The following is a 23192-nucleotide window of genomic DNA, read 5'->3' as shown; positions in this document are numbered from 1 at the left end:
GTTGGCACTGGGCCTGGTACCGGCAGCCGATTCAGAGGTTGGGGCGGAGGAACCTGTGCCCACCCCTAAGCATCCTTCTCCAATGGTGGTCAATACCTCAGGACTTCCCCCAGCAGTCCAATCTTCCTCGTCATCCTTGGACAAGCCGGTCATGGGACCTTCAAGAACTAGCCCACTGGATGATATCAGGGAGCATCAAGCCCTTCTCTGGCTCGTGGTCGAGAACTTGGGGCTCAAGGTGCAGGAAATGGCAGAGCAGGAGGACACCATCTTCAGTGTCCTCTTGGCCTCTTCCCCCCACCCAAGTCGCCCTGCCTGTGCGTGAAGGGGTTCTCAGGATAGCCAAGGCCCCTTCCACTATTCGTCCCACCTCTAAACGAGCCAAGAAAAAATATTTAATTCCAGCCAGAGGTTTCAAATACCTTTATACCCACCCTCTGCAGCCAACAAGAAGGACAAACCAGGTCCCTCCTCCTCCACTCCCTAGAATGAGGAAGCAAAGAAGCTCAGTTTATTTGGGAGAAAAAATTAACAGCCAACCTGCAATTCCCAGTGGCAAACCATCATGCCCTGTTGGGCAGATTTAACTTGAATCTCTGGGACCATCTCAAAAAGTTCCAGGAATCTCTTCCTCAAGGTCTGGCCCAGAAGTTTGGCACCCTGGTAGAGGAGGGTACTGTGGCAGCCAAATGCTCCCTGCAGATGGCTTGGGACACAGCAAACTCAGTGGATGGGGTGGTCGCATCGGTGGTGGTCGTGCGATGCAGCTACTGGCTGCAGACAGTGGACCTCTCCCAGGAGAGGCAGACCTTGATTCAGGACTTTCCCTTTGATGGAGCTGATCTTTTTTTGCTAAGCAAATTTGGCTGCCAGGCTGCACAGGTTGAAGGATACTAGAGCTCCCTTTGGCTCCTTGGGCATGCACATGCCACAATCAGCCAGGAAGCCCTTCCAACCACCTCCACTGCCAAGACCCTGGCAACCCCATCAGGGCTCTATAAGAAGGGATGCCAGTTTTAGCACTAGCGCCCTTCCTCCTCCTGTTCATCCACCCAGCCTGGGCCTGCCAAACATCTAGGGGGCAGAAGCGGTCATTTTGAGGGTGTGCCTGAGAGTGGTACCCTAGTTAGCCAACCAGCTCCTGTCCTCCTTTTTCTCAACCGCCCGTCTCCCTACCGCTTGTCTTGGTCGCAGGGTAAGTTGGACTGCTCAGTCTTGGACATAGTAGCTCGGGGCTACTCCCTGCAGTTTTTGGCTGCCTCTTCCTCTCCCAGCTCCTTTCTCCATCCCTCTTCAGGGACCCTTCTCATGAGCAACTCCTTGCTCAGGAGAATGAGAAGCTCCTGGGCTTGGGGCCTATGAAGGAGGTTCCTCAGAACATGGTAGGAAGAGGATTCTACTCCTGCTTCTTCCTAATCTTGAAGGCCAAAGGAGGCCTCAGACCCATCCTGGACCTGTGAGGCCTCAACAAGTCTTTTATTAAGTTGAAGTTCTGCATGACCTCCTTGGCTTCTATTATCCCTTCCCTGAATCTGGGGGGACAGGTACGCTGCTCTCAACTTAAAGGACACTTTTTCATGTCACTATATTCCTGGGTCACAGGCGTTTCCTGCATTTTATAGTGGCCGGGTGCCACTTCCAGTTCACGACGCTAACCTTTTTCCTGTCCTTGGCTCCCAGAGTGTTCACAAAATGCGTGGCGCCGAAGGCGGCTTACCTGAGATGTCGGGGGTTCAGATCTTGACGACTGGCTCATCAAGGGCAGCTCTCTGGAGCAGGTGCAAAGAAACCTCGATCTGATGCGGTCCACCTCCAGCAACCTGGACCTGTTAATAAACACACAAGTCCACGTTAATGCCAGTCCAATGCATAGTGTTCATTGGAGCAGTTCTTGACTCCACGCAGGCCAGGACCTTCCTTCCGGAAGTGCGTTTTCAGGCCATGTTGGACCTGATCTACCGCGTAAAGAGCCACCTGCTTACCACAGCCCACACGTGCCTGCAACTGATGGGTCAGCCATGCCCGACTTCATCTGAGGTCTCTGCGGGTGTAGTTTGCCTTGGTCTAATTCCGCAGTAGACATGCCCTGGACCAAGTGGTCACAGTGCTGAGCCACATCCTCTTGTCACTGGACTTGTGGCTGGATCCCAGGTTGGTTCTGCAAGGAGTTCCCTTTGTGACCCCATCCCTGTTGCTCACCCTGGTCTTGGACACTTCAGATCTGGGCTTGGGAGCCCACCTGGGCAAGCTCAACACCCAGGGCTGCTGGCTACTAAACGATCTAGCCCTTCACATCAATGTCAGGGAGCTCAGAGAGGTTCGCCTAGCCTGCCAGGTTTTCTTACCCCACCTGACAGGCAAGGTGGTGCAGGTTCTGATGGACAATACCGCTGTATATATTGCATCAATAGGCAGAGTGGCAATAGGTTTTCAGCCCTTTGTTGCGGGGCGGAGTGCTCAGCCTCTGGGACTTCTGTGGGCGCCATGCCATTCATCTGGTAGTTGTCTATCTGCCTGAAACAAAGAACTTCCTGGCAGATCACCTCAGCAGGACCTTCTCATCTCGTCATGAATGGTCACTCCACCCGGAGGTGGTCACCCTAATCTTCTGCAGGTGAGGGACTCCCCAGGTGGACCTGTTCTTGTTCAGGCAGAACAGAAAGTGCCACGTGTTCTTGTCTCTTCAGGGCAGGGGCAAAGGCTCCCTGTCAGATACCACCTTGATTCCATGGTCAGGAGTGCTGATGTACACCCTCCCACCTGTGCTGTTAGTCCACAGGATCCTGCTCAAGGTGAAACAAGACAGTGTGGCCTTATCAACACTGGTTCGGCATGCTAATGAGTCTTTCAGCAGCCACCCTGCTGCAGCTGCCTCGTTAGAGGGATCTGCTGTCACAGAGCCATGGCAATTTGCTGCATCTGACCCTGGTGTCACTGCACCTAACTGCTTGGCTACTCTATAGCTGAGTGGGAATGCTCTGCTGCTGTCCAGCAGATCCTACTGGACAGCAGAAAACCCTCCACCAGGGCTACCTACTTGGCAAAGTGGAAGCGGTTCATGTGCTGTGCCTCAGATGGACACATTCGCACTGCAGAGGCCCCGCTGCAGGTCATCCTAGACTATTTGCTGCACCTTAAGCTACAGGACCTGTCGCTTTCTTTGGTCAGGGTACACCTGGCAGACATTTCGGTGCTCTATCCTCTGTTTCAAGGCAGGATAGTCTTTGCCCATCCCATGATGGAGCAGTTCTTGAAAGGTCTGGAGTGTCTCTACCCATATGTCTGGGATCTGGTTCCCCCTTGGGACCTGAATCTGGGACTCTCAAGGCTCATGTGCCCCCCTTTCCCCTCCCCCAATCAAACCCATTGCTTCCTGCTTCTTTCGTGGATGGTTTAGTTGGTCACTATAACCTTGGCTTGTAGGATGTCCAAGATTGGGGCACTTATGTTAGAGCTGCCTTATACGGAGTTTTAAAAGGACAAGGTCCAGCTGCATCTGCACCTGGGCTTTCTGCCCAAGGTTGTCTCCCAGTTTCACACTGGTCAAGATATTTACTTACCGGTTTTCTGTCCTCAGCCTCATAACACAGATAAGGAGCGCAGGCTCCATAACCTGGATGTCAGACGGGCACTCTCCTTCTACACTGGTAGCACAAGACCGTTCTGTAAGTCAACGCAGTTGTTACTGTTGCAGACAGAATGGAGGATTACCACTGTCTTCCCAGAAAATCTTGTCTTAGATCACAGCCTGCATCTGCTACTGTTACGAGCTGGCAAAAGGTGCCTCCACTGAGTATCATGATGGCTCAGTTGACTAGAGCGCAGGCATCATCAGCAACCTTACTGTCATAAGTGCTGATTCAAGAAATCTGTCTAGCTGCTATTTGGTAGTCTGTTCATATGTTTGCATCTTATTATGTACTTATCCAGCAAATTTGAGATGACGCGGCCTGTGGCAGAACTGTACTGCAAGTTGCAAGACTGTGGTCTGTGAGCCATCTCTGAGGTTACTGCTCCTGAGTCACCTAGAATAGAATCGATATGAGCAAGCACTTGAAGAAGAAAAAACTATTACGTACCTACCTTTCATAACTAGTTCTTCGATATGTTTCTCGTGTCCATTCTATTACCCACCCTCCTCCTCCTCTGTCGGAGTTGCCAGCAAGAAGGAACTGAGTGGATGTAGGGTTGGTGGCACCTGTGTACCGCTGCACGAGCTTGGCATTGTAGAGGACGCCACAGCCGACCCCACGGGTACTGCTAAGACAAAAATCTCTGACCGTGCATGTTGGTGCGCGCAGACCTAGAATGGAATGAACACGAGCAACATATTTTGAAAAACAACAGTTATGAATGGTAGGTAACCTTTTTTCCACAATCCTCTGCAGGGGAGAACTATTTGTTGGGTTGTTGAAGGTAGAGATAGCAAAGAAGTTTATACGTTACTTGGTGCCAGACATATGTATGTAATTAGATTAAGCTACCTGACATCAGAGTTAAATCTGTGCACTGAAGTGTGACTGTGAGGAATTAGTGTATATGTTGTAACTGAAAAGGATTTAAACATGACAGAGGAGTCTAAGCATGTTTTGGTATTAAATTTGATTGACAAGGCATGTGAGATGAATCTTGTGTTGGATGTATGTGTTGGTTTAATCGGTTAATTTACTTAATTTTTAATAATTATGTTGATATGAAATGCAGATGACCAAACATAATTTTCAGTTAAATAACTTAATGTAGGATAAAAATAACTCAAAATGTGCAGGGGAGTGATGCATATATTGTGTCTCTTAAATTTTAATTAACTGATTTTACATAATTGGAAAATTGCTTAGTATGATTTGGTGATTTGTTATGCCTATGTAATTGTTATATTTTATTCACAGAGTCTCTCTTCCAGCTTCTTCTGGAAATAACTGTTCGTAGTACTGGAGTGAATGACAGTACTGGACAATCTTTGACAGCACTTTCCTGCGCTTGCCTGTTCAGTTTGGTAGCTGCCTGGGGAGAAACAGGAAGAACACTGCAGGCAGTCTCTGCTATTCTCACCAATAATGGCAGTCATGCTTGTCAGACTATTCAGGTGTTGTACTAAATCTATTCTACATCAAGAATTTTGGTTGGTCATATGCGTGAGTCCTGGAAGCATTCTAATACAGAAATTAGGACTGTCAAGCGATTAAAAATATTAATTGCAATTAACCATGCAATTAAAAAAAATTATTCACAGTTAACTGACGTTTTAATCACACTGTTAAACAATAATAGAACACCAATTGAAATTTATTATAAATATATTTGGATGTTTTCTACATTTTCAAATATATTGTTATCAATTACAACATAAAATACAAAAAGAACAAGAGTACTTGTGGCACCTTAGAGACTAACAAATTTATTCGAGTTTTTTCATGAAGTTGATAGATTTCCACTCCAAATGGGTAAATGCAGTGCCTTGCATAATGACAGGTTTCCGCATAGCAGCCGTGTTAGTCTGTATCCGCAAAAAGAACAAGAGTACTTGTAGCACCTTAGAGACTAACAAATTTACAAGTTTAACACGGCTGCTACTCTGACACCTCTCATAGCACTGTACACTTTGTATTCTCACTTTATATTTATTTTTTATTACAAGTATTTGCACTGTAAAGAAAAAAAAATACTTTTCAGTTCACCTGATGCAAGTACTGTAGTGCAATCTTTTTATCCGGAAAATTGACCTTACAAATGTAGAATTATGTAAAAATAAAACTTTCAAAAATAAAACAATGTAAAATTTTCAATTCGGCAAGTCCATTCTTGTCCAGCCAATCGCTTAGACAAATAAGTTTGTTTACATTTGCAGGAGATAATGTGCCCGCTTCTTGTTTACAGTGTCAACTGAAAGTGAGAACAGATGTTCGCAAGACACTGTTGTAGTTGGCATCACAAGATATTTACATGCCAGATGCGCTAAAGATTCATATGTCCCTTCATGCTTCAACCACCATTCTAGAGGGCATGCATCCATGCTGATGGGTTCTGCTCTGTGAAAATCCAAAGCAGTGTGGACCACTGCATGTTTATATCTATTATCTGAGTCAGATGCCACCAGCAGAAGGTTGATTTTCTTTTTTGGTGATTCAGGTTCTGTAGTTTCTGCATTGGAGTGTTGCTTTTTTAAGACTTTTTTGAAAGCGATGTTCCACACCTCATCCCTCTAAGATTTTGGAAGGTACTTCAGATTCTTAAACCTTGAGTCAAGTGCTATAGCTATCTATTCAGAAACGTCGCATTGGTACCTTCTTTGCATTTTGTGAAATCTGCAGTGAAACTGTTCTTAAAATGAACATGTGCTGGGTCATCATCCGAGACCGCTATAACATGAAATATATGACAGAATGAGGGTAAAACAGAGCAGTTCTCCCCCAAGGAGTTCAGTCACAAATTTAATTAACACAGTTTTTTTAACGAGCGTCATCAGCATGGAAGCATGTCCTCTGGAATGGTGGCTGAAGCATGAAGGGACGTACAGATGTTTAACATATCTGGCATGTAAACTTCTTGCAGTGCTGGTTACAAAAGTGCCATGCAAATGCCTGTTCTCAGTTTCTGGTGATATTGTAAATAAGAAGAGGGCAGCATTATCTCCTGTAAAGTGAAAACAAACTTGTTTTGTCTTCGTGATTGGCTGAACAAGAACTGAGTGAGGAGAGTTGTAGGCTCTGAAGTTTTGTGTTTTGTTTTTGAATTAAGTTGTATAACCAAAAAATCAATAGGCCAAACAGAAATCCATTCAAATTTACTGGCTTCATTCGCTCTTTAAATCAGTTTTCAGATAGAGAAGAAGAGATCCATTTTGGATTACCATGCATATTATGGAGTGAATCAGTTGGAGTTTGTAGGAAGTAAATCTTACCTCTTTTCATGTATTTCTCATTAGTAAGAATGAAAGCATAAATTAAGGCTTAAATTTTAGCAAAACAGCCTTTTCAGATATGCAGTGTAGTTGTAGCTGTGTCGGCCCAAGGATATGAGAGAGAGAAGGTGCATGAGGTCATGTCTCTCATTGGACCAACTTGTGTCTCTCACCAGCTGAAGTTGTTACAATAAAATATTACCTCACCCACATCGTGTCTCTAATTTTTTCAAAGCCAGGATTAGTGACTAAAGCTTTATTTTTACCTCTATTTGTTGCTTAAACTGTAATGTTTTGTACCATCTCATAGGTTTTTTTTTTACCATTTAGGTGCCAACTATCTTAAACTCTCTTCAGCGGAGTGTACAGGCAGTTCTGGTGGGCAAAATCCAAATCCAGGACTGGTTCAGTAATGGGATAAAGAAAGCAGCCCTGATGCACAAGTGGCCACTGAAAGAAATTTCTGTAGATGAAGATGACCATTGTCTACTTCAGAATGATGGTTTCTTCCTGTACCTTTTATGCAAAGATGGACTTTACAAAATTGGCTCTGGCTACAGTGGGACAGTGAGGGTAATGTGACTCCTGAAAACTCATGATAGTAGTTGAAAATTTAATCTAAATGACATTTTTATGGTGTCTTGCTTGACTTTTAGATTGTCTTGTAACTTAGTAATACTGATGATAATTATTTTTTAAATATATTGATTTTAAAATTCTTGTAGTGTGTTGTTCACCAGCTTCTCATTTCTTATTCTATTCCTTTCTCATTTCTCATCACTGTAGAAGATAATGTTTCTAGATGATAAAAGATTAACTATAAAACTGTCATTCTAACAATTGTCAAAATAACTGTTTTGTTACCTTACAGGGTCATATATACAATTCTACATCCCGCATCAAAAACAGAAAAGAAAAAAAGTCTTGGTTAGGGTATGCTCAGGTAGGAGAATACATAAAACAAAAAACATAAAAGAAATAACTTAATATTTAATTCAAATGTAGCACAGTTTAGGACAGCTTTATACAAGTATTACATTGTTCCTTTCTATCTGACTGTAACGTAATAAAGCCAGTCCAGTGTAGTTAAAAATTCTGTTGTGGATAGGGGGGAGATCTTTCTTTTTTTTGTTTTTTTTTCTTTTTCCTTTTTTATGCTGGCAGATAGAAAAGGGATAATACAATGTCTGCTGTAGGCAGACTATACTGCAATATCTCAAGAATTTGAAGATCTTACGCTGTCTTGTTTCTGAATTCTGTAATAAAACTTAATACATTTTGTATTTCCCTTTCAGGCAATAAAGCGAAAAAATATTAAAAGCACGGCTTTACAGTTATTACAGTGTTAGCAGTACAACACTGTTTTAGACTATTGTATTGAAAGCTCAATTACTATTTCTAATATAACCAAAAATTGCATGTTTAGTTACCAGTAGATTTTCTTTCAGTACTGTTTTACTTCTTCCTTTATTTTTGAACTATATTCTTAACAAGATTTGTTACGTCTTCATCATTTTGAGCTCAAATAATCCAGTGATTTCTTTACCGCTTTGTGAAATTGCTTATTTACTCAGTCTTACATCTTTTAAATTAAATACTTCTATTAAAAATACATTAAATTTATTCCATTTGTATGGTGCAGCATCTTTTAACATCTTAACAAATATTTTATCAAAATATGTATTAACACAAAATATCAATGCAGGAAGATGTTTTCCATTTGTAGGATTTTTCTGTCGCAGAGGAATGTGGTCAGCACAGTCTTCACTATTTCTACATTTCTTTTCCATAGACCAGGGGTCGGCAACCTGTGACATGTGGCTTGCCAGGGTAAGCACCCTGGCAGGACGGGCCAGTTTGTTTACCTGCCGCGTCAACAGGTTTGGCCGATCGCGGCTCCCACTGGCCGCGGTTTGCCCCTCCAGGCCAATGGGGGCGACGGGAAGCCGTGGCCAGCACATCCCTTGGCCTGCGCCACTTCACGCAGCCCCCATTGGCCTGAGATGGCGAACCGCAGCCTGTGGGAGCTGCGATCGTCTGAACCTGCCGACATGGCAGGTAAATAAACGGGCTCAGCCCGCCGTGGTGCTTACCCTGGCGAGCCGTGTGCCAGAGGTTGCTGACCCCTGCCATAGACAATGTTGTCTATATTTCATATTTGTACTACTCAAACCTCCCAGGTTGGCATCTGAAGAAACTTGTGATCCAGCCTGGGAGAGTACATATGTGTATTGGATGGTCCATGGGCACTCCGCAGAAGTGCTCTATACTTGGGCTAGTGTTATGTACAGGGCTTCTCTAGGAGGTGAAGAGATGCTGTTCTTAGGGAAACCATGGAGGATGAAATCTATAGTTGTGAAGCATCTCCCTCACACAGCCTGCAACGGTTGAGAGGAGAGGAGGAATGTGACCACAAACTATTGGCTGTAACCATGTGTTTTGGGGTTGCTGTCAGTAGAATTACTATGTCCTTTTTGGAGAAATCTTCACTGTAGTGCTTGAGGAGAAAAGAAATACAGTGACCCCCCCACACACACTCTTTTTACCTAATAGGTGCCACTGTGGTATAAATAGGAATACATAACCATAAACAACACTCAAAAATTCTGTTAACTTTTTAATACAGCTACATTCATATCTCTAATATGCAGATTTGAACAGTTGATATGGTAATTGCTACTGTAATTGCATCTTATTCCTATGAAGACAGAGAATACTAGAGAGGGAGCACGTGGCTTCCAGAGCACAATGTCACCGTACTGGTGCACAAGGAAGTAGGAATTCCAGAGTGTATTCAACTTTCAGTTTGTATTAGAATTAGCATAGAGAATAAGTTGTGAACCTGAAGGTGAGAAAAATCTGTTTTTGAAAACAAATAGCTAAAGATAAAAAAAGTAAATGACTTTCAGTTTGACAATATTCCTTTTCAAGTGTTCATGAAGATTATACTTTCATTCTGTCTTTTTTTTTCAATTTACCAGAGTTATTTGTTGTATAGAGATGTGAACAATCACAGTACAACAGCCATAAGAATAAACCCTGAAACCTTGGAACAAGATGGTACAGTCACTTTACCAGGTATGAAATTCTAGACATTACCAAGAGTGGTAGGAATAATTTTTAAGAGAGCTTTCACACAATACCCTGAAGATCAACAGAAAAGGGCTCTGTTAGAGAAGTAATTAATCGAAAGGATCGTTGTCACCAAGTCTGACCTCTAAATAACTTTGGCCATATTATTTCACCCAGACATTCCTACATCTGTTCCACCAGCTTGGTGAAACTAGAGCATAACTCCAAGGCTGAGCACACACACTACAACCTATTTTGGTATAAGTATTGTCGCTCAGAGGTGTGAATAAGCTCCCCCCCCCCCCCCCCCCCCCCCCCCCCCCGAGCGATGTAAGTTACACTGACCTGACTGCCAATGTGGACAGTGCGATGTCAGTAGGAAGGGCTTCCTGGCTGCAGAATTTGGGCATTACTCATGATGTGTAGCAGGGCATAGAAGATTTGCCCTTCAATGGCCAAGTGATATTTTCAAACAAGAAAGATGACACTCTGCACTTCTTCAAGGATTCTATGGCTACCCTACATTCCTTGAGTTTGTGTAAGCTGGCAGTACAACAGTGATCAAGATCAGCAGCAGTGTTATTCACAGGACATATTTGGGCAGCCTTTCCTGCCCCAGAGACAGCGGGACTACTCAGATAATGGTATAGACCCCATAGGAGAAGGCAGTCTGGTCTAGTGTTCATCCAGTCTACACACCCTCCCTTTGCATGTCCCAAGTGCCCATATTGACTGCTTGGTTCAGATAAGTGTTCGAGCTGGCTGTTGTGCTTTCACAATGCTTGGGGCTCTGTCATCACTAACAGGATCCTAAGCACCAGCAGACTGCTATGCCATCTAGTTCCTGTCCATCCCTCTCCACCCATCTTTCATGGATCCTCTCACAAGATACTGCTTGTCAAGCAGGTTTGCCCTCTGCTGGCTTTGGGAGTGGTGGAGGAGGTTCTGTTGGGACACCGGAGTCATGGCTTCTATTCCCAGTACTTTGTGGTTCCCAATGCAAGGGAGGATCCATTCTCTATCTTCGCCTCCTCAACAAATATATCATATCTGTGAGATTCTGACTGTCTTCCCCGCGTTGTCTCCGAATGACTGGTTTTCTGCCCAGGAGCTTCAGGATACCTACTTTCATGTGGCTATTTTTTAAAGCCATAGAAAATTCTTTTGATTTTATTGTAGCAGAGCTTCATTTTCACTACATGGTGCTTCCATTTGGCCTATCTTCTACCCCTTGGGTTTCTACCAAATGCATGGTTGTCATGACAGCATATCTTAGGAAGAAAGGAATCCATATCTTTCCATATCTGTATGATTGGTTATTGTGGGGCAGGTCAAGAAAGGAAATTTTTCATGTTGCCACTTCACTGCGCTTGCTCGATCATCTGGATCTCATCCTAAACATTAAGAAATCAACCTTGGTTCCCACTCAGATAATCCGGTTCATTGGGGCTGGAATAGACTCTGAGTTCGAGACCATTTCTGCCAACTGACTGACCATTTTCTGGTGATTCACCAGCTTCACCTTTGAATCAGTCTGCTGTCTCAGCCTTCCCATACAATTCTCCGGGCCACATGTCTGCTTGCACGCTGGTGGTCAGCTTTGCAAGATTGTCTTCATCCCATCCAAATGTGGCTCAGGACGGTTTACCATCGGACTCTTCACCCCCTGGACAGGTTGGCCTGCCTTCCTCGACTGTTCCTGGAGTCCTTGCAGTGGTGGATGCTTCCAGAGAACATTTGCCAGGGTGTTCCCTTGGACTACCCCTTATCAACCAGCTCTGTTGTCACCGACCCCCCTCCTGAGCGATTGGGGACCTAGGATCACTGAAAGTTCAAAGTCTCTGGTTGGAGTAAGACTTTTCTCTCTGCATATCTGCATTCAGGCATCTACAGTGCATGTCACACTTCATTGGACTGTATCAGGGTCTCAGTGGTTCACATACTTACCAAAACTTTCACCGCAGTGTATTATGTGAACGAGGAATGGGGCGCATACTCCTGGATGCTCTGCCATGAGGTAGTTATGTTGTGGCAGTTCTACATTTAGGAGAGCATTACTCCATTAGCCAGTCATTTCTCCAGGGTCCAGAATCATCTCTCAGACCACCTCAGCAGGAATTTTTCCCTGAATCACAAGTGATCTCTGAAGACTAGTGTTTTCTGGGTCGTCTTTCCAGCTTTGGGCATCCCAACAATTGATATGTTTGCTATGAGGGACAACAGGAAATGTCATCTGTTCAGCTCTTGAAGGGTCCTCTGTCCAGGCTCCCTGTCCAGTGCTTTCCATCTCAGCTGGCAGTCAGCTCTCCTCTAAGCTTTTGACCTGATCCGGATCATCCCAGATGTCATCCTCAAGCTGAAGGCGGGTCGTGCCATGTTCTTTCTCATTGTCCTGGTGTGGCTGAGGAGTGCTGGTTGCCTGACCTTCTTGCACTATCAGTTCAGCCTCCCATCCTGCTTCCTCTCCATCCTGACCTAATTATTAAGTATTATGGCCATACCTTGGATCCCATCCTCAGCTCCCAGCAACTAACAGCATGGCTGCTTCATGGCTAAATGAGGAGGAAGCGCAGTGTTTGGTGGCTGTTCAGCAGGTCCTACCCAACAATAGAAAACCCTCTACCAGAACGGCCTGTTCAGTGAAATGGAAGCGATTTTCAGTGTGGTCATTAGCCTTTGGAGTTCAACTGATGCTGGCTTCTATCCAGAACATCTTGGAGTATTTGCTTCCCTTAGTCATTGGGACTTGCATTTGGCTCACTAACAGTGCATCTCGCAGCAATATGGGTATTTCAGTGCCTATTCAAGGAAGATCAGTCTTCTCCAATACCATGGTAACAAGATTCTTAAAAGAGCTTCTTCATCTCCATCCTCCTGTCCAAGAGCCAGTTCCTTTGTGGGACATTACTGTGGTACTAGGAGCGTTAATGGGACCTCTGTTCGATCCCCTGGAGTCTTGTCCCTTTCTGGTTTTGTGTCAGAAAACTGCATACCTGATTGTGTTAACATCCACAAGGAGTATGTGTGAGTTGCAGGCTCTGATGGTAGAGCCTCCTTACACACAGTTCTCAAGGACAAGGTGACTTCATGACCACAGCCTGAGGCAAACACTTGGCATAAATTTTTTTAGCTCAAATGGGTAAAGATTGGCCAACATATAAACAACTAAAAACAGGGTATTACAATGGGAAGTGTCAGGCAACCTTAATAATTGTGCTATGAATACCAATTAAAAAAAAATCTAGTTGAGTGGCCTTCTCCTTAAAGCTACTGGCTCCAATAAAATGTTTTTACTTAAAATTGCAAGATTATATCCGTAATAGACAACGTTAGATTTTAAACTTGTTCATAGTAGTCTGGGTTACCCATCACATATAGACTGCTCTTGTGCTAAGCATTTAGTAGTGTGGAAACTCCCTTTGCTCCAGATACTGTATGGTTTAATAATTATAGAAAAAGATAATAGTAAACATTGCATTTTTTGGGGGAAGTTTCATGTATTAAAACACGAAAAGAAAATTTGTTGGAAAGAAAAATCCTAGTAAGGAACAACATGTAAAAAGTCTAGTTTGTATTCTGCGAAAATGGGCTCTTAAATATGATTGCTTTTTAGGCAGTCATTTTAACACCAGTTGTAGTGCTTTGGCAAAGGTACAGAATAGAATGTCTTTAATTGAGGTGAATTAATGCAGAATATTTAATTTTTTCCTTCCTACACAGATTGCCACACAGAAGGGCAGAACATCCTTTTTACCGATGGGGAGTATATTAATCAGATAGCAGCTTCTAGAGATGTAAGTATTCAATGTCTAGAGTAGACATTTTGTGTGGTTTTTTTTTTTTCAGCCAACAAAAATGTCACTGAACTAAGTGAGTGTCTTCCAGATAAAAAGAGGGACTCTTTTTGGCTAGCGTAGATAAAGGGAAAAATACGTAGCTAGAGAAAATGAAAAATTACCAGGCATTTGTCAAGAGCTTAGCTTTCATACTACTTCATTTTCAGTTGTGGCAAACATCCTTTTCAGATGTATATTTTACAAACGGTTTGGTAGCTCTGCTTCTGTGCATGAGATTTTGTGGGCTGAATAGTTTTGATTTTGTTTGTTGCAATGTGGCTGGCTGGAATTCCTTGCCATTAGGTCATGCTGTATATGAGTATATTTTCAAGGTAATTTGAGTGATGCTTTTCAGTAAAGCATGTTCTGTTTCAAAAGAACACTGAGGCTTAAAGGGGCATGCTTTAACTATTGTCCCTTTTGGAGTTTTTTCACTTTATGATGATTTCCATGTATTTCTTTTAAAAACAGGTTTCCTTCAGATAAGGTAGGAAAAAATGGTACACGTAATGTGATGGATTGAATTCCAGTGTGACATTTGGGAGTGGTATCAGGTTTCATGTTCTGTTGTTGAAGAAATGATGGATAATTGTTTCCCCTTCTGCTGCCAAGCAAGACAATGCTGCCTCTAATGAAATTAACAATCTAATAGCAAAACCATGATTGGCTGCTCATCCTATAGTAAAATTAAACACTGTAAACAAACATTTGGTTTTTAAAGCCCCCTACACAAATTCATTGATTCAGTCCTTTGGGTGAGACCTTTCAGCAGGGACTGCTATTAATATGGAAAAGGTTTATCTTGTGAAAAATGAGTTAAGCAATGTGTTAAGTCATCTAGGTGTTCTCTTGCTGACTCTGCCATGGATTTCCTGTGTAACTGTTGCAGTTCATTTAACCTTTCCTTCAGGTTCTCATCTGTAAAATGTGGTCCTTATACTTCCTTTCTTTGGGTTTTGAGGTATAACCTTCTGATGTTGGTAAAGTGGTTGGCTGCAAGGCATTAAGTACAAAGTATTATACTACTATTAGGAATATCTACCTTCATGGATAATCCTTTAAAAATAGTTACCTACTCTTACGGATTTTCTATACAGTTTATTCTTTTTTTTTTTTTTTTTTTTTAAAGGCCTTTAGCATTGCTATACTTTGTAAAACTATTTGTAAAATCTGGAGATATGAAGTCTGGACCTAGATACAGAGCCGAACTTCCTCAAAGTTTGGGGAGGTTTGACTATGGGATTCTATTTCAGATCTGTTTTGTGCATTTATGCGATAGGGTGTCTTTTTGGGGTTTTTTTTGTTTTTTTTTGTTTTTTGCTGTGCCAAGTTCTTGATGGTAGTGTTCATGTGGAATAGTTTGTACCATATTTAAATTTTGTGTGTGATCTTTTCCAAATGGCAACTGAGGAAACTCATCTACTACTCTACTTTATCATTATATTTTAAAACACCTTCTAATTTTCAAGGTTTTTTTTAAAAAAAGTAATGCTTTTAATCCCCCCTCCATTTTCAGCGGTAAAAATGGAAGAACGGATTGAACTTCACATTGCACAGATTGACCTGACTCTTTGAATGCACCGCTGAATTTTTTTAGCTGCTGAAAATTGGAGTAGGATAGCTTGTTGAATACTTGTTGTCTTCAACACCTACATTCTTTTAATCTCTCATGTCAGTGTAGTCTGTTCTCTGATTCTTAGCTAACATTTCTCTTTCCTTGTAGGCTGTTTTGCTGTTAAGAAGAAAAATGAAGTTGATATGAGGGGAAAAACCCAATTGTATAGGTTGTGACACAAATAGATCAGTTTTGATTCTAACCTTGATTCATTTCTATTTGAGGGGCGCACACAGATCTGTTAAGATAGGTAATATGTATCCTGAAATGCCTATGGACAACAGTTACAAAAGTACCCCAAAAAGTCATGTTACAGTTTTCATGTTAGCGTAAAAGTATGTGTTTTGTATTATCTGACAGTGTTAAGGTATTTGTAACAAGAGAAGTATCAGACTCTGATCATTTTGTTGCTTTTCTTAAGCACGCTTACTACTTAGCTGTTACGAAATGAACCAGAAAATGTTTACTTAAAGCCTTTTAATAAACATACACTGTGAAGCTGCCAAGACTAAAAATTGGTCAGCATGACTTTTGCAGCACGGAAGAAACAAAACATCCATACCCTATTCTAAGATAACCAGTAAAAATATTGCTGAGTGAATAAACATTAAAAGACAACGTGTGCCACGGTTTTATGAGTTTCAATAATTTGTGTCTCTTGATTTGTTTTTTAATACATTTGAAGGAGAAGTCGTCATGTGTTTGAAAAAGTACCTTTTTTAGGTCTATCTCTTCAGGTCTGTCTGTCTCTAAAACATTTTACTTGTCTTTTATTCTTTTTACACTCTTTCACCAATTATTAGTCATTTTTCTATCCTAAAAAAACCCCATAATTTTATCAGTATGTTACCTGCTGATTTGTTTTAAAGGATGCACAGTATGCTCTTTGCAGGGTGAGATTACTTGTGCCACAAAAACGAACTAAAATGTTTAATGGTTTAAATGGGTATTTTATTTGTTACAGGATGGCTTTGTAGTTCGAATATTTGCAACAAGTACGGAACCAGTATTGCAACAAGAACTGCAGCTTAAACTTGCTAGAAAGTGCTTACATGCCTGTGGTATCTCATTATTTGATCTGGAGAAAGAGTTGCACATTATCAGTAAGGCTTCATTTTGTTATGTCGTCTTTCAACATTATAAGTAGTTTATAGTACAAACTTGGTACTGTAATTCAAACAAATAAAAGTGAACAAGAACAAGTAAGGGGAGCAGCTCCATTCAGGAGTGGTGGAAGCTCCCTAAAAGTGGAGGGGCCACTGGCACCTGAACCGCCCCTCGTGCTGCCCCTTCTCCAAGATCCTGCCCCTTTTCCCTGAGACCATGCCTCCTGCGCTGCCTCCAATGCCCCATTCCCCGCTTGCTTCTCTCCAATCCCACTCTAGTGCCATGCTCCCTCTTCCTCGTACTCCCACCCCATTCCAGGGTCTGTGGCTCCATTACAAGTATACTGATGACTACTAACATGGACCTTCGTAGTTCTTAAACCCATACGCATCTTGGTTTGTAGCAATCAGCTTTATCCTATGTAAAAAAGTATTGTTGTTTAAAAGAACACTATCCATGCCTCTACACTTGGAATCCATTTGGATTTAAAGTGAAACATAGCTGTCCTTTTGGAATTGATTTAAAACTTTCCCATTGTAGTGAAAGTAATTGAAGGTATACTTTGTGAAAATGTTCATGGAAAATATATTTTATTTTAGCTCTGATTTTTTTCTATAATTAGAGGTATAATTGTAAACTTGAAATTTCATTTCACTTGGATTAGTTCACGTTGAAAGAGCTTTCCTGAACTAATTTTTTTATGAGGTACTGATCATATTGTCAATTAACATCAATCACAAAATCTGCTTCTACTTCAGCCATGCAGGATGAAGCATATAAGGGAAAAAAAAATCTTTAAAACTAACTGCATATAAATTTGCATATCTAATTTACATCTTGTTGTGCTCTCAGGTACAGGGTTCGATGAAGAATCAGCTGTTCTTGGTGCAGGAAGAGAATTTGCACTAATGAAAACTGCTAGTGGAAAGGTATTAGAAATATTTCATTATTGATATTAAATTGCATAAATAATATGCTACCAGATCTTGTTATGGAAATTAGATTTGATATATTGGTTTTGGAAAAAAAGATTCATTTCTGCTTCTAAAAATATATTATGCTATTGTGCATTGGCAGTTGGCTATAGTTTTTATATATTTGCTTTCACTGTGATGTAGAAAAGACAAACCAGTAAGTGTTCATATAGCAATTTAATTTTTTATGACGTTCTCCTAAACAAATTTATAGCAACAAAAATTATTGGATTATTCTTTTATTAACCAAATATCATATGTCCACATTTTTTCAGTCCTACCAAAATTAAGTACGAAATTACAAGTAAAACCTATATGTTCTTACTCAGTATGTCTGCATAGTAGAATGTACACAAAACTTGCCTTAAAATTTACTCTCTAACTTTGTCATCTACTTAATCTCAGTGTTAAAGCAGCTTCTGGCTTTTCTAAATGAAAAGGGCTCCTCAGCTAGAATCCAAAGGAATGTCTAGAGTTATTGCTGGGGTACAGAGGAAAGGGCCATAAAATGATGCAGTTGCTTTAATGGGGGTAGCACTATTAGTTACAGCAGTGGTTCTCAACATATTTATCATTGTGAGTTGCATATGCAGCCCACAGTGTGTTAAGTGGGCTGTAGGTTTAGAACCACATCATCCCTCCCCCCACAAGCTCCCCACAGTTCCCTATCCCCAGCGCCCCTCGCCCAGAGACTCCTCCACAGAGTGGGTCCAGGAGCGGAGCCCTGGATGTGGGGCTGGGCAGCTGGACTCCGCTCCTGCTGCACACCTAAAACATGGGGCTGCTGTAGCACTGCAACAAACCCCTAGTTCCCAGTGCCCTCCACCACCTCACTTCCCAGAATGCCCTCTCCCTGCAACCTGCCCAGAGACTCACTATCCCACACTCTGCTCCCCTTGGCACTCCCTGGCCCCATGCTGGCAGGAGCGCTTCAGCAGGCTGCCTGATGATGTTCCCCCCCCTTAGCCAGCCCCACCCCCTTTCATATTAGAGCCGCAAATTTTGAGGTTTTTGTAGCACACAACTGAGTCACAGCTATCTGCTAATTGGGCCGTGGGTTGAGAGCCACTGAGTTATAGTGTTGCATAGTAATTGTAAACAGATTTTTTTTTTAAATCTTGCGTATAAGTTTGACATTTTTCCTAATGAGTAGCTAAGAAACAGTCTTTAGACCCTAAATGTACTTTTTTAGCCGTACTATCAAATTTTATTTTTATGTCATAATTTAGGTTTTGTGTTTACCAGAAAAAGGGTTGGGTAGGGGTGGAGGAGAGATTACAAAGCATACAGTGGATCAAATGCTTCTCAGTGTGGAAGGTCTGTGTAACGTCCTTTTCATCACTAAATTGGTTAGCAGAGCTTTGTCCAAATGCTTTCTGGACTGGTGAGTCTCACTCAATAAGCTTAGACATGTTTTCATGAATCTTTTTTACATGTGAACGAAAGCAGGTTTTTTAATAGACAGGATTTTTAAACAGTTTTGTAATGGTTGAATTCCATACACTACTTTAAATAGTTTTACTTTTTATTTCTTGTGTGGTATCACAGTGATCAGTTTATCTTCAATCCAAATTGGATGAAGTGAAGAAAAGAAATACCACAGATGGTGAAAAGTGAATTAAATTTGAAAAATTCTCTTCAGTTTTAAAAAGCTTTTTTGTTTACTTAATAATTTGTAAAATTTAGTAACTCAAAATGGATTTCAATGTGAATAGTTCAATTTTTTTGTACCTTGTCAGTGCCCTTTTAAGGAAGCAATATCAATGCATATTTTTTGTTGGAATACTAACTTCTAAAGAGGCTGGTATTTTTAAATGGGAATCCTGAGGAACTCCATGAGAACAGTTTAGTTCAAATTGTATGTCTAAAATCAACCTTATTGTGAAGTTTGTCTTGTGCAAATTAGCAATTGTTTAATTTTTTTATCTGCAAACACTAGATACTTCTACAAACTTTCTTTATGCTGTGTGGTTCTCCACAAGTTCTTAACAGGTTGCTTGTTGCTGTATATTTAGAGTTTAAACCTGATGGCTTTCTCTTGTACCCTCAGTTGGCTTAAGCCTGTTCCTTGTGGTTAGTTTCCATTGAGCTGAGCTAACGTTCCTATTTTCACTTTCCTCAGAGATACACTGCATATTAGCTGATGTCTGTGGTCTAGCTGGAAAAGTCAGCTGGGGAAAACATTTTATCTTGGTTACTGTTTGTTTGACCTTGTGTATTACCTATTTTAATTTCCCCAGTTTGGATAACTGTTGAGTTTTTTTTCACTCCTGTTCATATTGAACAGTTTAGGGAGATATTTTATTTCCCTAAGATCAGAGTTCTGGTTTCGGCGAGGTAGTTTGAACCTGCTTGAACAGGCCATGTGACATGATTTGGTACTGAGACTCTCCTTGACCTAAAGAGCACCCTTGGGCTTGGAGAGCGCTGCTGTCTCTTGTTCTGGGGCAGGTACCTCTCTGAAGAGGCTCATGAGCCACAGGAAACTTTCTTCGTTTGTGGTAGAAGAACATTTAGCCTCTTTTCTGCCCCCGACTTTTCACTAAATACATTGCTGTGATCATGGCATATCTCAGGAGGAAAGAAATCCATATTTTCCTGTACCTCAACAATTGGTTACTGAGGGGCGGCTCTAGAGAGGAGGTTCTTGCCAGCATCACCATCATGTTGTCTGTGCTGTACCAAGTGGGGCTCATTTTAAATGCCAGAAAGTTATAATTTGCTCCCACTCAGAAAATTGAGTTCACTGGGGCCATGTTAGATTCCATGAGGTTGAGAACGTTCCTCCAACCAGCTGCTTCCAGGCAATTCAACAGCTCTGCCTCGATCTGCAATCTCAGCCCTCCACGACAGTTAGGATGTCTGAGCCCATTGGGACATAAGTGATCTAGTTTGCCAAGTTGTCCCTTCACCCTCTTCGTATGTGGTCTCAGGATGGTCTACTGTCCTGCCTTACGTTCTCTGGATAGATTAGTTTGTGTTCCTCCACTAGTCCTAGAACGCTTGAGCTGTTTGGCATCTCTGAGCAATGTGTACTGAGGAGTCCCCTTCACTCAGCCCTCTCCAACCAAGCTATTGGTCACTGATGCCTCCCTTTTGGGTTTGGACTGGGGGGGGGGGAATGCATCTGGACTCAGTGTGTGCAGAGCCTGGGGTTGGAACAGGAAACCTCACCTCATATCAACATTTGGGACATCCACAGTGTATATTGTCCCTTCTGGGACTGTATCAGACACATAGTGGTTCACATACTCCCCGATAATGCTACTGCGATGTACTATGTGAAAAAACAAGGAGGAGCACTTTCCAGGTTACTCTGCCCAGAGGCCATCTACCTGGGGCAATTCTGCATCGAAGAAGACATCACTGCAGTAGCAGTCCACTTGCTGGAGATGCAGGATTGTCTTGCGAACCATTTCAGTAGGTTTTTCTCCATGAGCGGTCCCTGACAGCGAGAGTCCTCCAGGTTGTCTTTGCGATGTGGGATATCCCCACGATTGATCTGTTTGTGATGAGGAAAAACAAAAAGTGTTGCCTATTCTGTTCTGGGGTGGGGGTAGAGGGCTCAGCCTGGGCTCCCTCTGATGCTTTCGAATGTAGCACATAGTCAACTCTGTTGTACACCTTTCTCCCTATTCTGATTCTGATCATTCCTCTGGTTAGCCTCAAGCTCAAAATGGATCGGGGCAAGCTTATCCTAATTGCTCCAGTGTGGCTGAAACAGCGCTGGTTCACATACCTCCTTGTTCAGGCTCCTATACTGTTTCCTCTCCGTCCTGACCTCCTCACTCAGAACCATGGCCACACCTTCCATCCTGTGATCAGCTCCACGCACCTCATGGTGTGGCTGCTGCATGGCTGAATGAAGAGGTAGAGTAGTGCTTGGCGGCTGTCCAGCAAGTCTGACTCAACAATAGGAAGTCCTCTGCTAAGAGAGCTTGCTTAGTGAAGTGGAAGAGGTTCTTGGTGCTGTTCTTTGTCTGTGGGACCCAATCAACAGGGACTTGGAGTATCTACTGCATCTTTAGAAATCAGGCCTTACCCTCAGTTCACTGAGTGCGCGTTTTGGCAGCAATATCAGTGTTTCATCCCATTATTTAGGAGAAATAATTTATTTCCGATGCCACGGTGACAATTGTCAAAGTTAGACTCAGGACTCAGTTTGTCAGACCACTCTGTTTTATTAGCACAGCGCTCTGCTAATAACATCCAGATAATTTGCATCTTGCATGGTGCTCACATTATCTTATTTATACAGATAAAAGGGCGAGAACGTAACAAGATAACAAAGGAAGCAGAATCTGATAAGTTTACCCGGGCTAGGCATGCATATCTTCCTTCCTTCCTTACTATTACCGATCTTCTGTTAATGTTTCGCCATTAGCACCATTGTTTATGCCTACTGTTTCTTTTCCTGGCACCTGTATTTCAACATTTCTTATTTCTGCTTAAAGGTACATACAACATTTCTTTAATCCATTCTTATTTTTACAATGTAATTCATTCTACTTTCACAATCCCTCCTTTTGGTCAAGCTTTCGCCATGACCAACATTTTACTGGGTTCCACATATTAACCGTTCTTTATCTCTTTGTTCATCAGTGATATTCAAAATCATCATATTATCACTCTGTTCTGGGGCAGTCACCTCTGTGGCACGCCTTACACAATTTTGGATACAACAGGAGACTGACTGAAAACATACAAAAATTATTAGGATTCCAAACAGGATAGTCAGGGTTCCCTGAAACAACCAGTTTCTTATGCCAGAGAAATTGAACAGGCTACTTAGCCACTTCCATAAAGAACTTGGCTCTTTATGGGGAAGATATGCGATTTCTTCTAAGTGGCTAGCGCAATCTGTTACCTCATTGGTGGTGTTTTCCAATGAGAGCACAGTACCCTCCTTTGGCCGCCAGCACTATGTTCAATGGCTGATGATTTTGAAGGGCCATCTGTCAGATCGCCCATGTTTCTTTGGCCAGGGCTTCTAAACTTTCTCCAATTTTATTTGCCATTATTTTAACTACTGCTTGTAACCTCAGGAGCCTTTTTGCATGGTTTATTACTCTCCCAAGTGGGATAAAGGAACTGCCAATGGTCTCTTCCCAGGTGTCATTGCTGTTCTATATTGTGTTAAACGGACGAGGTCCTCCAGTGAGGTCTGAGGAATTGAGTGAGATAGCTAGGACAGGAACACCAGCTTGAGTGGGCTGGGATGTGGCTGCAGACCCAACATTTAGAAATATTAGGGGTCTGAGCTATCCACACTTGCTGCTGGATAAAAGAATTGTCATTGTGGATTCCCCAGACCTTAAGACACCAGCAGCTGAGGAACAGGCATCACCAGAGGCGCATGTTGGAGACAGGGCCCTTCTGGTTCTGACAACCTCAACTGAGGGAACCGCAGTCACGGTTTTATGTCCACCAGGCAGCAGGCGCTGGGCTCGCTACTGCTTCTTCTTGGGCCTTGCTTTTGGTTGTCGTCTCCTTCTGGCAACCCTTAGGAGAACGTAGATTGTAAGGTATTGCAGGCTGTTCCTCTACGTCTTCTTCTGGAGTCAAAATTGACTGCGTGGTCCTGAGGTGATGATTGGTTTGCTGGGGGTGGTGCATTCTTACACTGCGAAGCATGTATCCACTCTTCAATGCCAGACAGTTTAACAGCCATCTGGCTAGTAAGCAGT

At 42.3% G+C, this 23192-nt stretch overlaps 1 protein-coding gene across 14 annotated transcripts in view; it reads left to right on the top strand.

The window, feature by feature from the left end:
* Positions 1-23192, top strand: part of MYCBP2 (MYC binding protein 2) — a 463608-nt gene that overhangs the window by 87144 nt on the left and 353272 nt on the right. For all 14 annotated transcript variants that reach the window (XM_030566987.1, XM_030566958.1, XM_030566968.1 and 11 more), the window contains exons 5-11: positions 4890-5086; positions 7232-7474; positions 7773-7844; positions 9883-9979; positions 13694-13767; positions 16389-16527; positions 17384-17460. In XM_030566987.1, coding sequence (XP_030422847.1) covers positions 4890-5086; positions 7232-7474; positions 7773-7844; positions 9883-9979; positions 13694-13767; positions 16389-16527; positions 17384-17460 — 899 coding nt within the window. The remainder of the gene's footprint in view (positions 1-4889; positions 5087-7231; positions 7475-7772; positions 7845-9882; positions 9980-13693; positions 13768-16388; positions 16528-17383; positions 17461-23192) is intronic.

This window comes from Gopherus evgoodei, chromosome 1 (genome assembly GCF_007399415.2).
Source record: "Gopherus evgoodei ecotype Sinaloan lineage chromosome 1, rGopEvg1_v1.p, whole genome shotgun sequence".
Lineage (NCBI taxonomy): Eukaryota > Metazoa > Chordata > Testudines > Testudinidae > Gopherus > Gopherus evgoodei.
This window is presented reverse-complemented; position numbering and strand designations above follow the sequence as displayed.